Source organism: Chionomys nivalis, chromosome 11, assembly GCF_950005125.1.
Source record: "Chionomys nivalis chromosome 11, mChiNiv1.1, whole genome shotgun sequence".
In the NCBI taxonomy this organism is placed as follows: Eukaryota; Metazoa; Chordata; class Mammalia; order Rodentia; family Cricetidae; genus Chionomys; species Chionomys nivalis.
Window position 1 is genome coordinate 33,930,784 of NC_080096.1, and position 15,191 is coordinate 33,945,974.

Genomic DNA, 15,191 nt, shown 5'->3' on the forward strand with positions numbered 1-15,191 from the left:
TCTTTCTTCTCGAATTATACTTCTTTACAAGAAGGGTTCTGAGTTACCTGGAGTACCTCACTGGGATATGGGGTTGAGTGACAAGCTGTTCTGTCAGTTCTGGGTATTTAGTTGAGGTGCTAAAGGCCATCCCATTGAGTGCAGGAAGTGGGAGCTGCCTTACACTGGCTCTTTTGTTTTTTGTTTTTCCAAGACAGGGTTTCACAGTAGTTTTAGAGTCTGTCCTTGAACTAGCTCTTGTAGACCAGGCTGAACTTGCAGAGATCTGCCTGCCTCTGCCTCCAGAGTGCTGGGATTAAAGTCATGCGCCATCACCACCCGGCTCCACTGGCTCTTTCAAAGGCCAGTGTTGAAACAGATCCCCCTCATTGCTGTTGGAGCAGCATAGAGCCTGGGATCAAAGTAGTGTTGAGTGCGGATGGCATTGTACTGAAATGACGTTTTTGTGTGTTTTTTTTCTTTTCCCTCTCACAAATTATTTCTCTGGGCTGGTCACTAAGGCTTGGGCTCATCCTGACTTTGAACATTGTATTGTCCTAAAGTTTCTCCATCTTTCCAGTTGGAATTGACTTGATATGACCAGTACAAGATCTTTGCTGATTGGATTTGTAATTGTTCAGAATGCTATTCCAGCACATGATCTACTTGGCTGGAACCTAAATCTTCAGGAAGCTTTGGATTGTGGACAGATTTCTGTCTAGAAGTACTGACGAAGCTGGAACTGTAGTGAAATCTGACAATAAAGCTAGCTTTAGTAAAACCTAGCTATTTTCAGAGATTTGAATGCCAGGCAGTTACTGTGAATATCTGAAATCATTTACTCCTCAATCTGTTTTGCAAAAGGAAAATTACAGAAAAAAACCTAGTTGGCTTGGTTGGAATTTATCTAAGGCTTTATTTAAAAAAACAAACAAACAAACAAACTGCAGGCCAGGCTGGGTGGTGGTGTCGCACGCCTTTATTCCCAGCACTCGGGAGGCAGAAGCAGGTTGATTATTGAGTTTGAGGCCAGTGTGGTCTACAAGAGTAAGTTCCAGGACAGCTAGGACTATTATATAGAAAAATCTGGTCTCGAAAAACGAAAAGAAAAAAAGCTACAAGACTAGAACTAGGCCTTCTGTCTCAAAAACTTGGTGGGTTTGGGTCAAAACTGGTGGGGTCTCAAATGCTCATCTTCATCCTTGACACTGACGAAAGCCTCTTCTGTGGAAGGCTGGGGGTCTACAAAGCCAGAATTGTGGGAGAAGGAACTAGTTTCCAGTGAAGATGGATTGGATACCTGTAGAACATGAAAGGTAGTTTTTTTTGGTTTGTTTTTGTTCTTGTTTTAAGCAGAACTAGAGGTAAAAAGATTGTGGAGTTTATCTGTGGACAAAGTCACAGAGAAGCAGGTTCTGCTACACAGTGTTTAATGGGTAAATTTTAAGGATCAAATGGGTTAATATAGTCACTGATGCATACTAGCTAATAGAAGCTGATCAGTCATACTTTCTAGCTGCAGTGGATTCTTACCAGTGGTGGGTACTGGTACTCATGGGCACTTGCTGGATTGATCTCTGCCAATGTCTGGACATCTGCGTCTCTTGCATTCACCAGTCTCAGAAAGAGCTCAGCTTGACCTGCCTGGGAAAAGGAAGAGTGGTACTCCATCTGAATCTTGGAGTAGACCCAGTCCCTACCCTCCACACATACCTGGGGAATTTCATTCTGGCCAAGACTGAGGTTGGAATTAGGAGGAAGGACCTGAAGTGGGAGGCGCCAACGCCCACTAAGCATCTGATTATCTTGGTCAAACAGCAATAGTGAGGCCCAAGCCTTTGGTTGTGGTGCCCATGTAACACCCTGCCAGGCATGTAGTTCACAGATCAAAGATACCAGTGGTGATGGAGGCAATCTGTAGAACAACCAATGCCATGTAATACTAAGCCAAAATACCTTCTTAGGGCTTTTGTCGTTCTGAGCCCCCCAGGAGTACCTGTGTACAGATTAAACAATGAGGTGAGGCCTTCATTACTGACAGTGACTGACCTGGGTACAGGCTGCCTGCTTGCAAGGATGGCACAGTTGCCCATAGGTCCAGGAGCTGACGGTGGTGGTAAGCAAAGGGCTGGAGGCAATGCTGTGGTCCCTCCTGTATTCTGTCCATCCTGGGCCAATCTTGTCAATAGCTGCACCCAAACCCAAGAAGCCTCAAGGCCCCATAGGAAGTCATAGAAAATGACAAGGCCAGCCCTGAAGAATACAAGTCTAAGCACACAAATCAAATCCTCCCGTTCCCCACCCCCAATACTCCTGTGTGTCTACTTAAAAGTAATGTCAGTAGTGGCTGAGTTAAAGAGGCTGTGAAGTAGAGAGCTGCCCTCACCCAGGATCATATGGTGCAGGGCCTAGAACATCGGATGCTGGTAGGAAGAAGTGGCGATCCAGACCTAAGGTCCTTGTCATGGTTCCATTAAGTATCTGCTGTGGACAAGAGTTTAACCATACAGAACTGCAAATTGCCCATAATCCCCAAACTGCATGCCAGGATTGCCAGCCATCAGTCCAACTGCCAGTTTCCTCACAGATGTTGAAGTGCCATGGAAATTCTGGACATTTGTTGAACTTGGCATTGGGAGTGCAACTGGTGGAAGGAGGAAGGACTTATCGCCCCTTCTACTCAGATGTGGCCAGGGATCAGCTAGGAGCTGAGGCTCCCTGGGTCCTAGAAACAGAAAAAGTTGGTTTGAGCTAGAGGAACTGAAGTGAGAAATCGGTAAAATAGTTATATACAAAAGGCAGAAGGATAGGTGCATAGACACAAAATCGGTAAAATAGTTATATACAAAAGGCACAAGGATAGGTGCATAGACACAAAATCGGTAAAATAGTTATATACAAAAGGCACAAGGATAGGTGCATAGACACAAAATCGGTAAAATAGTTATATACAAAAGGCACAAGGATAGGTGCATAGACGCAAAACGATGATACACACATGGGCCTCATTCTCCAGGCATGGACCCTTCACCCCTTCTCCTGGGTTGAGTATCTTGGTATGGGCTAGGAAGGAGTTGGGTTTTCACTTACCCCAGAGCGCCAGACTCAGGCCCTTCTTCTGCAAGGCCTGTATTTCTGCCTCCAAGAGCCGGTTTTCGGCTTCCACCACTAGAAGCTCCTCAGAGATAGCAGTTACTTTTTCTGAGATGAATTAAAGTGACGTGTCATCCTTTACTCTATGTAGTTCTCCAACATTAAGGTTTTCTGTGCAAGTCCGAATTTATCAGCTGACAAAAGGTTTTCCTACCTTGACCTCAGGCGGCTCCCACGCTAGTGGTGCCCTCCCTCACACCCTTTTCTCCTCCCAAGCCTAGGACCTCAATATGCAAAGGCCCTCTAGGCTTGCCCCTCCCCCTGCTCACCCTTGCGATTCTGCCACCGCCTCAACTCCAGGGCTGATGCCTCCACTTGCAGTTGCCATATTTTGTTCAAAACTCCGGGGTCCCGGCCACCACCGCGCACGTAGGCCTCACGTAGGGCCCTAGCAAGGAGGCAGCAGAAAGCAGTCTTCCCACCTGAACAGCCTCCCGCCCCTACACCCCACCCCCCGAGCTCGGGACCTCACCGGATCTCTGCAGACAGTGTTCCTGGCTTGACCGGCACTGGCGGACAACAGCTCTCTGCTTCCTTAAAAGAGTCCCTTTGGATGCTGACGCAGGGAGGTGATGTCACGGACCCGCGACCAATCCCGAGCCCAAGGCCCCGCCCCACTCGCGGTCGGCAAGGTTCCGCGGGAGTCTCACCCGGGCTGTGACTGTAGCGCTAATATGCGCGCCCCCAGCCTTTGCAGAGCGCCCCGTGTCCGGCCGGCCTCTGCCTTGAGTTCTCGGAGCTCGCGCTGCAGGCCGAATGGCGCGAGTAGTCCTCCCATGGGTCCCGCTACGCCAAGGAGGCGCCGTTTTAGCTCTGAGGGAGACGGGCCGAGTCAGGGTGAGTCTAGCACAGCGGTAAGGCCCCGCGGCGACGCCTCCCTACCTCTCACCCTCTCCGCGGCGCTCCAGGGCCTGGCTTTGCGCTTCTGTCTCTGCCACGCGCCTAGCGCGGGTTCCCTGCAATGTACGCAGCCTCTCGCCAGGGCTCCCTGCAGTCTGCGAGGTGGCACCCTCAGTCGCCCAGGGGCGCATTTCCTTTAGGGACAGTCTCAGCAACTGCACCTGCAGGTAATGGGACCCGCTAGCTCTGAACTGGGTGATCTCCCTCAAGTGTTACCTACAGTTATGAAGTTTATATCTATGTTGGGTGTAGGTGGGTGTGTACCTCCTCTGCCAACCTCTTTAGAGCAGATTTACTGGCCTCTTCTTGCTCTGGATGGCTCTGTTGCTCTTGTGCCACAATCTGGGGGCAGGGAGAAGACTCCTGAGAACCCTGATTGCTGGAAAACCTACCCCAACCATTGACGGCCCTTACCGTGGTGCCCCGTTGTTCCATGGCTACTGAAGGCTGTGTCACCTCCGGAGTCAGCCGACCAATGCAGAATCGCTGGGTGTGGGTGGCCAACAAAGCCCAGGAGCGGAAAACCATGTCACAGGACTCACAAGGCAGAAATCCGGACTCCCCAGAGTAATTGGCCATGGGATGGGATCCCTTAATGACACCAGTGGAGTCCTAAAGAGGGTATGGCAAAAGGAAAGAACAGAGAGAAAAGGCCAACTCTTAAGTCTCCAAGATCTTCAAATTTATGTTTATGTTTGGGGAGGAGCCCTAGCTCCCTGGGCAGCAAGTACAGGCCTAGACAGGCAAGAACAATGTCCTTTGCCACCTTTGGGAGGAGCCTCAATTGAGAAAGTCTCAGACTGTTCCATCCATTGCATGAGTTTGGCCAAGTTTGGCAGCAACTTCGATTTCTTTCCTTACAGAAAAGGCAGCACCTTGCCTAACTGGGTCATATCACTTTGATCACTTCATAGCCTGTGGCAGGCAAGTGTTGTCTGTATCACTGATGTTCTCTGAAGTGGACAGGATTCAAGTTAGTGCTCTTCTCCACTGCAGGGAACACCAGAAGCTGCAATCTGTGTGCCTCTAAGCAAACAGAATTACGGGGCTCCAGCTGTAGTCAGAATCAAAGACTGGTCAATTCATCTGTGCATCTATCAAGATATAAGCAGTTACCAAAGCACTCCTTTCTAAACAAGATAGGGTCCTGAAGGTGTTTGCCGCAAACACCCCAAATGAGGAACAAGTTACAAAGTGTGTAAAAAAATACTCTCAATTCAGCTCAATTCCAAAAGAGAAAAAGATCAATTTAGATTTGTTATGAAGACAAACTGGTAAATGGCTAAGCCTTAATCTTTGTCTACTTCTCAACCCCAAGTTTGATGTTTCTTCCCCAACATTCTTAACTCATTGATTTAAAGGTGCTTTTTGTTGTTGTTAAGTGTATGGTTATTTTGTATGTTTGTGCACCAAACACTTGAAGTTCCTGAGGAGGCTAGAAGAGGGAACGCCTGGATGTTGTATAATTTTAAGATGTGCTAATTTGTTTACACTGTGGAAAATTTGTTGTAATGATGCAAAGATGTGTTGCATTCAACTCTGTGAAGCTGTTATTTTGCCTGTCTAAAACACCTGATGGTCTAATAAAGAGTTGGACGGCCAATAGCTAGGCAGGAGAAAGGGTAAGGCAGGGCTGGTGGGCAGAGAAGGAGGAGCAAGGAGAGAAGGAGGAGCAAGACAGAACCAGGAGAGGAGGACAGCAGGGACCAGCCGCCCAGCTACACAGCAAGCCAGAGAAAGAAGTAAAGAAAGGTATACATACAGAACTAGAGAAAGGTAAAAGGTAGATGGGGTAACTTAAGATATGCTGGCTAAAAATAAGCCAAGCTAAGGTCGTGCCATTTGTAAGACTAAGACTCAATGTGTGTAGTTTATTTGGGAGCTGGGTGTCGGGATCCCAATGTCCTCTTCTTGTTCTCTTGCCTCCTGTTTTCTCCTTCTGTTTTATACTCTCTGCCTGCCAGCCATGACTATCCTTTCTCCTGCCTCACTATTGACTGTTCAGCTCTTTTTATTGGACAGCCAAAGAATCACAGCTTCACATAATAAAACAATTGTAACACAAATACATCTTTTCATCATTAAATGTGCCACAGTATAAACAAATTAACACATCTTAAAATAATATTCTAAAAAAAAATAATATTCTGCAACACATGCTGTAGGCACATGTACAACTCGGAGAACAACTTGTGGGAATCAGTTCCAGCCTTCTACCACCTCGTGATCCCAGGGATTGAATGCTACTTGTCAGACACAGGGCAAGAAGTACCTTAATCCATCTCGGTGGTCATCTTTAAGATTTGCAAATGGCTCCCTTAACAATACTGCACTACAAGCAGCACAGGCTGCCGCATGCTCTTCGCCAGTCTACCTTCCGGGTCCTGCCACGTTCACCTGTCTCTCCTTACCTCTGGTTTGGCCAACAGTTTCTTTTAAATACGGTACTCCAGCTTATATATCATTCATCCCTGTCTCATCAATACGATATTGCTTTGCATCTACTAGGGACAGCAAAAGGATGCTATGACGGATACCTAGCTCTTAGCACACAGAGCTTTGTTCTAAGGTTTCATCTTTTCTTTTTTTCTTTTTCTTTTTTTTTGGTTTTTCGAGACAGGGTTTCTCTGTGGCTTTGAAGCCTGTCTTGGAACTAGCTCTGTAGACCAGGCTGGTCTCGAACTCACAGAGATCCGAGGTTTCATCTTTTCTAAAAGAACTTCATTGGCCACTGGCCAGACACGGCTCAATCATGCCCCGTGCATTCAGTCTTTTTCTTTATTTTGAGACAGAGTTTCTCTGTGTAGCCTTAACTGTCCTGGAACTCTTGTCACAGAGAAACTCTTGCCTCTGCCTCCCAAATGCTGGAATTAAAGATGAGCACCACCACCACCACCACCACCTGGCTCCCAGTTCTTATGAAGTAGGAAACCGAGTTGGACCTCCTTTAAAACACGCAGAAAGCACCCAAACCCACGCACACTGGTGAATCCTTGGCACTAAAACATTCTTTCAGGAAAGAAAATGTAGTTTATTATGAATAATTTATTGCACAGGTTCTTCTGCATCGAGTTTTTGCTAAAAGGAACAGGAATTCAGGTGGGGCTGAATTCAGTTTTCTCCCAGACTTCTAAAAATATTTCCCCTAAAAAAAGAATCCACTCTCTAATTTTAAAGAAAATATATTTCTTACACAAGACAATCCAAACTGATGCAAAATATTTATTCCACGTTAGTTATTTTATGCAGTAGTTCCCCTCAACAGACTTGTGACAACCACACCTTTTAAATCTGTAAATAATGTTATCAAAATAATCTTAATCTTTGAAATCTCACAAAAATTCATATTTTACAATCCACCCTGAATATCAAGGCTGCAAGAATAACATTTCCTATATCCAAATATTTTACAGCTGTACCCAAAAAGGAAAAAAACAAAACAAAACAACAAAAAAATAAAACAAAAACAACCACATATGCCTGGTTAAGGGCTAAGTTGCCCGAGCAGCCAAAAATAAAATATCCAAATTATTAGCATTAATTTAATACAATTATAACTTCAATAGTCACTTTGTCATTGACAATGATTGCTAGAGCACAGGGGTGAGTGCCCAAGGGCTGGTAGTGGGCGCTGTGGTCAGAGCAGCATCTCCCTGCATCTCTGCACTGCCAGCTCCCACTTGTGCACGGCCCCACAGGTACTGTGTGTGCTTAAAAAATTCCACCACACAAATGTCTCTCTATTAAGCAGATAACAAAGAATAACAACAAAAGTTAAGCAAGACAATTGTTCTCTCTTTGGGATATGATTATTTCCCTTGTGCATGAAGTATTCAACAACGTAAGAAAAGGAGAAGAACACTTTTTATATTCTCTAAACACAAAGCTGAGCTCAGTGGGGCAGGTCAGCGGTGAGCACTTATATTTCTACTTCCAGGCATCGTCATCTGATGTCTCACTGCTGCTTGTTTCTGTGTCGGAATCCTCACCCTCTGCATTCATAGTGCTTCTCCACGGGGAGAACAGGCTGGAACTGCGGCTCAGCAACAAGCCGTTCTTTCCAAACCCATTTCTTCGTAGCTATGGAACATAGGAGAGAAAGAAAACATTTCTAACATCTCTTGAAGAACTTTTCAAACTTAAATGCAAAGATGAACCTTACAAGGATTGCATCTGTCTTATTTAGAAACAGGGTCTTAACTATGTAGCCCTGGATCTCCCTAAGTAGACCATGCCGGCCTCTGCCTCAAGTGCTGGGCTGAGCCTGAAGATGTATGCTACTACACCTGGGTCATCCAATCAAGTCACAGTCTAAGCAGGGCAGTGGTGGCGCACACCTTTAAATCTAACACTTGGGAGGCAGAGACAGGTGGATCTCGGTGAGTTCGAGGCTAACCCAATCTACAAAGTGGGTTCCAAGACAGCCAAAATTCTTTTTTTTTTTTTTTTCGAGACAGGGTTTCTCTGTGGTTTTGGATCCTGTCCTGGAACTAGCTCTTGTAGACCAGGCTGGTCTCGAACTCACAGAGATCCGCCTGCCTCTGCCTCCCGAGTGCTGGGATTAAAGGCGTGCGCCACCATCGCCCGGCGACAGCCAAAATTCTTACACAAAGAAATGTGGTCTCTGAAAACCAAAACCAACAAAATTAAAACCAAAACCAAACAAAACAAACCCATCACCACCAAACCACAGTCTAAGCATGTACAGTCTGTGGGGTTTTAGAGCCCTATTTCAAACAGTGCTAAGTGGTAAAATCTTATGTCAGACTGTACACTGGCTCCATTATGAGATTTCCTAGGTATCACTTATGCTTTAAATATTATCATTATTTACCCTCACACACACACACACACACACACACACACACACACACACACAGTTTCTCTGTGTATCCACACTGGCTGAACTAGAACTCTGTAGTTCAGGATGGCATCAAACTCAAGAGACCTGCCTGCTTCTGCCTCCTGAGTGCTGGGGACTAAAGGTATGTGCCACCACTGCTCAGCAAAGATTTATTTTTCTCATCTTTTATTTATTTTACATGCCAACCACAGCTCCGTCCCTCCTCCCACCTCCTTTCTATTCAGCCTCCACCATCCACTCCTCAGAAAGCATAAGACTTCCCAAGAGCAGACAAAGCCTGGCATGTCAAGCTGAGGCAGGACTAGGCTCCTCGCCCCTGCATCAAGGCTGAGCAAGGTATCTCACCATAGGGAATGGGTTCCAAAAAGCCATCTCATGCACCAGTGACAGATCCTGGTCCGACTTCAGCCAAGATTTTTATTTTTAATTATATGTGTGGTATCTATGGAAGCTAGACACCTCAAATCCGTTTGAGCTGGAGTTACAGGTGGTTATGAGCCAATATGGCTGCCAAGAATCAAACTCAGGTCCTAGGCAAGTACTGGATGCCCTCTTAACTACCTGGAAATCTCTCTCTAGCCCACTGACTATGCTGCAGAGAGAAACAGATGAGGTCTATAGAGATGTTATTTCTTTTCTTTTTTTTTTTTTTTTTTGGTTTTTCGAGACAGAGTTTCTCTGTGGTTTTGGAGCCTGTCCTGGAACTAGCTCTTGTAGACCAGGCTGGTCTCGAACTCACAGAGATCCGCCTGCCTCTGCCTCCCAAGTGCTGGGATTAAAGGCGTGCGCCACCACCGCCCGGCGAGATGTTATTTCTTTTGTTAATTTTTGTATTATAAATCTTGTATCTGGTAATGTTTTACTCTGTTAGATCCAAGCATTAACTGAGTCAATTTACATAAGCTTTTTGGTTCCTCAGCTCTGGTCAAAATGCCAGGACAGGGATGGTTTTCCTAAAGAATCAGAGCAACCCTGTGGTTCTGGTAAGGAGTTAAGAGCTGTGAGCATGGAACCTGTTACTTTCCAAATCTGCTCACCGGCCTGGCCTGTGAGATTCCCACTGTACAGGCAGTCTGACACCCAATACCCTATTTCTACAGTGGTAATTTAAGTCTTTCAATTTTAGGGTTTCCTGCCAGCTTCAGTAGAACATGGCTGTGAGCTTGCAGCTATGAGGCAGAGGTAGGAGGACTGTTGTAGGCTCAAAGTAGCTTGGTTTACACAGTGTGCTTCAAACTACCAGAACTATATAAGGAGATCCTGTTTTTTATTTCAATAATTTATTTTTGTGTTCATTGGTGTTTTGTCTACATGCACACCTGTGTGAGGGTGTTAGAAGCCCTGCAACAGGAGTTACAGTCGAGCTGCCATATGGGTGCTGGGAACTGAGAGTAGTCAGTGCTCTTAACCGCTGAGCCAGTCTCTCCTCCCCCTCTGTTTTTTGAGACAGGGTTTCCCTGGGTAGGTAGCTCTGGCTGTCCTGGAACTCAATGAAGACCAGGCTGGGATTAAAGTCATGTATATGTATCACCACCACAACTGGTGAGAACCTGTCTAAAGACAATCGGGGAAGGCTCAGGGATGGTGCGTACCTGCTCTGTTCTCATGTGGAACTCCTTGAGCTCATCTTCTGTGAGTGGAAGGCAACTCTCATCGTTTTCCGGATATTCCTGCCATCCCATTGCTTTTAATAACCTGGAGGAGGCAAAACAACAGCGAAGAGAACATGATGCTGGTAAGCTTGACCACGAAGCCTACAAACAACCATGGGAAATGCCCACGTCCAATGGACGTTACAGAAGGAATTTTGCTTCTTCATAGGACAATTTACTCAGTTGCTCACAATTAAATGGACACTCTTCCTGGCTAACAGCATTTTCAATCTCATGGCTTTGTGGCCTCTCTCATAACCTCAGGAACCTCTCAAGTTCCTCTAGACCAGTGGTTCTCAACTGTGGGACACAAGCCCTTTGTGGGTCAAATGACCTTTCACAGGGTCACACACCAGATGTCCTGCACATCAGATATTTACATTACGATTCATAACAGTAGCAAATTACAGTTATGAAGTAGTAACAAGGCAGACTATTCAATATATAAGGCCTTCGGTTAAAATAGTTGCTTGCATATATAGGATTCCCAGGCTTCTCAAAGCCCTTTAAAGAGATTTTACAGTAATTGCTCAACTAACACATCTGTGGAAGGTCTTCTCTGTCCTGACTATATTCCCAAAACAAAGTCTGAAATTAAACTCAGAGAATGCCCAGTGGGCAACAGGGCTAACCTAGGCTAACAAAAGTAAGTCAGGAAAAAGTATGTTTAAGGTTACCACTCATCTTCTCCGCACCTGTGCTCTGCTTCCAGAGAGTGGGACAGGACCTCCCCTTCTTCCACAATGGGTAGAGAAAGTCCGTTCTGAAGACAATCTTGTTCTCCATTCTCCTTTGGTTCGGGTGTGTGGCTGCCCTCCAACTGTAATAAGAAAAGGATGGACAGACTTGGTTCAATGATCATTTGTGGCAAGATAAGCAACCAGAATATTTCCTAGACCACATCTCACCCTCAACCTATGCAGGTTTTGTCCATTTAAAAACCGAGATCTGCTGTGCCAATAAACTAACTGGAGTCAAACGATCCTGAAGATGCAACGCTAAGGGTGTGTGCGCGTGGACTTCATCACAAGGTCACTGATCTAAATCTACAGTGTACAAAACACCTGAAGATGAGCAGGAGAGAGCACAGGCTGAGCATATAAAACACCACATGAGCAATCCACACTTAACAACTTCATTAAAAGCAAGTTTTGCTCTGTTAAAGACACTGTTTAGAGAACAATACAGCATGACAGCACATGCCTGTAATCCTAGTATTGAGAGGTAGAGGAACCAAAATCAAGAATTCAAAGCCAATACGGGTTATAATATAGCGAGACCCAGCACTCCTTATCTGTTAAAAACCCTATTCTCTATGATATATATATATAAAAAAAAAAAACACTTAAAAACTCAACATTCAGATAATTAACAATTTAATTAAGAGAAGAGACTGAAAGTGGTGGCACACATTTTTAACCCCAGTACAATTATTCTTAAATACTACAAGTTAATGTAGTTCACATTCAAATGTTCCTTCCAATAAAACTATACAGAAAAGTTATCAAGGTCAGGCCGGGTGAGGTGGTGCATGCCTTTGAGCCCAGCGCTTAGAGGGCAGAGGCAGATGGAGAGAGGACAGCCATGAGTACACAGTGATACCCTGAAAAGAAAAAGAAAACAAAAAGGACTTGTAAGATGGTTCCACTGGGTAAAGGCATTTGCAACCAAACCTGATGGTTTGAGTTTGATGCCTGAAACCTCCAAGTAGTTCCTGGCCTCCACTAGTGCATTTTTGTGGTACACGGACATACCCACCTGCACTTAAGGAAAAAAAAGTTAAAAAAAAAAAAAAAAAAAAAAAAAACAAACTAGCTGGTGGTGGTGCACACCTTTAAACCTAGCACTCAGGGGGCAGAGGCAGGCGGATCTCTAAGGACAGCCTGGTCTACAGAGTTAAGTTCTGGGGCAATAAGGACTACACATAGAAACCTGTCTTAAACCAAAAGCCATAAAAAACAGAGAAACAAGAGAATAAACAATCAAAAAAAAAAACTCCACATACAACAACAATACAGAGTACAGCAAACAATTTCACATTCTTACCCTCTCCAGCTTGTCACAGTCTCTGTTTTCTGAGCAGTCTCCATTCCGTTCATCCTTCAGAGTCTTCAGGAACTCACTCTTCCTGTCCGTGGTTCGGCGGGTCAGCTTGGTCAGGCGGGAGGAGCTGATCTCAATGGGAGGGGTGGTACTGGAGGGACTCTGGACAAACACCACAAACAGATTGCTCCTAACAGTAAACGGCAAAAACTAGGAGTCCCCGAGCTACTTTCTATACCATACTGATTTTTGTCTTTTGTGTAAAAAACAGGGCTGGAGATAAGCACAATGGTTAAGGCTCTGGCTATTCTTCCAAAGGACCCAGGTTCAAGTCCCAGAACCCCATGGGAAAGCTTACAACATTCTGTAACTAGGGGGATCTGAGATATACATGCAGGCAAAACACCCATAAACATGAAACAATAAAACCTCCCCACAAACCAATTCACTGTCAAAACACTAGTTTTGTGGGACACTGATTACACAGGCTTATATCATACACTGACTTTTTTTTTTCTTTTTGGTTTTTAGCAGAGGCAGGAGGATCAGATGTTGAAGGGCACTCATTCTCAATTAGCATGGGCAACATAGAGATGGCACAGTTAAGAGCACTGACTGCTCTTCCAGAGGACCTGGGTTGAATTCTCAGCACCCACATGGTGGCTCACAACTATAATTCCAGTTTCAGGGGACCCAACACCAACGGCAAAACACCAATAGTCACAAAATAAACAAATACATAAAAGAAAAGGCTGCCCTACAGTTATCCTTACTCACCTCTTTGGGAGAGTTTAGAACTACACCAGCAGCTAGTACCACTGGTTTAATAACAGAAATTGGATTGGTAAAAGCAGACTCCCGGCTAGAGGAAAGGGATCCTGATTTGTGCTCCATTCTGTTAGCTTTCCATGCATTGGGCTATAAGGGAACAAAGAAAAAAAAAAAAATCAGTCAAAAGCAGCACACAAATGGGAGCATAGACTGCAAAACCAAAAATAGAATGTGAAATGTTATGCGGGAATATAAATTCTCTGAGCTTACCTGTCAACACGTGTGAAACCTTTCTGAGTTAAGCAGATGGGGTACAGAAAGGCCATGAGGTGTGTGGGGGCAGATTTAGCAGCTTTCTTTACCAGGCTAGTCTACAAAGTATTTAATTGCATGGAAGGAGAATTTCCACTCATTTACAACCCCCTACATCTTTGTAATTTTGTGTGACTGTTAATTTCCACAAAGCACACCAGGAAAAAACAAATGGAGTTTTCTAGAGATTTTGATGGTGATAGGCTAGTTCTATGCAAGGATGTGTATTGTAAATGGCATACAGTCCTTGTGTGAGCCCAGAGGCCCTTTTTTGGCTCAGTTTTGTGGGGTCTGGCCATGGTACCAACTATTAACAGCACAGTTAACAACTATTAACAGACTAAAATATGAAATAACCCATTATTTTAGTCAATCACACTGTCTAAAGAGATCAAAGAAGATGATACAGGTCAACAGAGTGAGATAGAAGTAAGTGCAAAACTACTTATTTTCAAGAATTAAAGAGAACCAAGAGACCAATATGAAAGAGGAAGGGTTGGCATGAGCATTGATGTGGGCTGTCGAGACGGCACAACAGCTTCAGGAATGAAAACACACTGTACGGCATGTCTAGCACCTACCTGGGGGTTGCCTTAATATTTCAGTTTTCTTTTTTGAGACAGGGTTTCTGTCTATTCTTGGCTGTCCTGGAGCTCACTTTGTAATCAGGTTGGCTTCAAACTCAACAGATCTGCAGGCTTCTGCCTCCTGTGCTAGGATTAAAGGTTTGAGCCACCACCACCCAGCTCTGCCACCATGTATGTGGTTGCTGGGAACTGAACTAAGGACCTCTGGAATAGTAGCCAGTATTCTTAACTGCTGAGCCTTCTCTCCAGCCCCATTGCCTGGCTTTTTTTTTTTTTTTTTTTTAAATTCTTACTTTTATTTTTGTGTTTATGCACACGGGTGTTGGATGGACTGGAACTGGAGGAAGTTAGAAGTTGTGAACCACATGGTAAGGGTGACAGGAACAGAACCTGGGTCTTCCGCAAGAGCAGTGTGTGCTCTTAATCACTGAGCCTTCTTGCCAACTCCCATATTCTTTAATTCTTAAGACAACCATGAATGATCATTATGTTTATTTTTTAGAGAACACTACTGAGGACAACACAGGCAGTTTGTTCATTAATTAGTATGTGTTACTGCTTTTTTACTATCTGAAAGTCTCCAAAAAAATGTCTAAGAAGCTGGAGACACTGACCTAACAGAACTCTGGATTCCCTGAATCTGGAATTACGGATGACTGTGATCCATTCTGCAAATGTATGGAACTGAACCCAGGTCCTGTGCAAGGACAATTGCTCCTAAGTACTTAACTGTCTCTCCAGCCGCAGACTCTTTTTCTTACACTTACGAAAAAACTAAGATGTCTGTGTTCCGTTACCCATCACAGGTTACCTGTGTGCCATCAGAAATCCTGTCTTTTGGGCTGGAAAGATGGCTCAGTGATTAACATTGCTGGCTGCTCTTCCGCAGGACCAGAGTCCCATTCTCAGCACCCACAAGGATTGTCTATA

At 44.8% G+C, this 15,191-nt stretch overlaps 2 protein-coding genes across 6 annotated transcripts in view; both read right to left on the minus strand.

Annotated features, from left to right (window-relative positions):
* Positions 1-883: 883 nt before the first annotated feature.
* Ccdc17 (coiled-coil domain containing 17) lies at positions 884-4,691 on the minus strand. Of its 3 annotated transcripts, none has more exons than XM_057785629.1 (13): positions 4,447-4,686; positions 4,297-4,374; positions 4,022-4,193; positions 3,783-3,945; positions 3,605-3,688; positions 3,402-3,520; positions 3,070-3,180; positions 2,565-2,704; positions 2,366-2,463; positions 2,029-2,232; positions 1,693-1,894; positions 1,513-1,623; positions 884-1,279 (listed from the first exon to the last, which is right to left on the minus strand). In XM_057785629.1, the coding sequence occupies exons 1-13, from the start codon at positions 4,609-4,611 to the stop codon at positions 1,145-1,147; spliced, it is 1,782 nt and encodes a 593-aa protein (XP_057641612.1). In that variant the 5' UTR covers positions 4,612-4,686; the 3' UTR covers positions 884-1,144. The 3 variants fall into 3 exon arrangements, 2 of the variants coding, with proteins under 2 accessions (XP_057641612.1, XP_057641611.1); XR_009058024.1 differs by having other exon boundaries at positions 1,141-1,279; positions 1,513-1,619; positions 4,447-4,691; XM_057785628.1 differs by having other exon boundaries at positions 1,513-1,894; positions 2,366-2,460; positions 4,447-4,689.
* Positions 4,692-7,241: 2,550 nt separating this feature from the next.
* Positions 7,242-15,191, minus strand: part of Gpbp1l1 (GC-rich promoter binding protein 1 like 1) — a 42,533-nt gene continuing 34,583 nt past the window's right edge. For all 3 annotated transcript variants that reach the window (XM_057783894.1, XM_057783895.1, XM_057783896.1), the window contains exons 8-12: positions 13,369-13,509; positions 12,595-12,753; positions 11,244-11,368; positions 10,489-10,591; positions 7,242-8,112 (exon numbers count right to left, since the gene is read on the minus strand). In XM_057783894.1, coding sequence (XP_057639877.1) covers positions 7,960-8,112; positions 10,489-10,591; positions 11,244-11,368; positions 12,595-12,753; positions 13,369-13,509 — 681 coding nt within the window. In that variant the 3' untranslated portion in view covers positions 7,242-7,959. The remainder of the gene's footprint in view (positions 8,113-10,488; positions 10,592-11,243; positions 11,369-12,594; positions 12,754-13,368; positions 13,510-15,191) is intronic.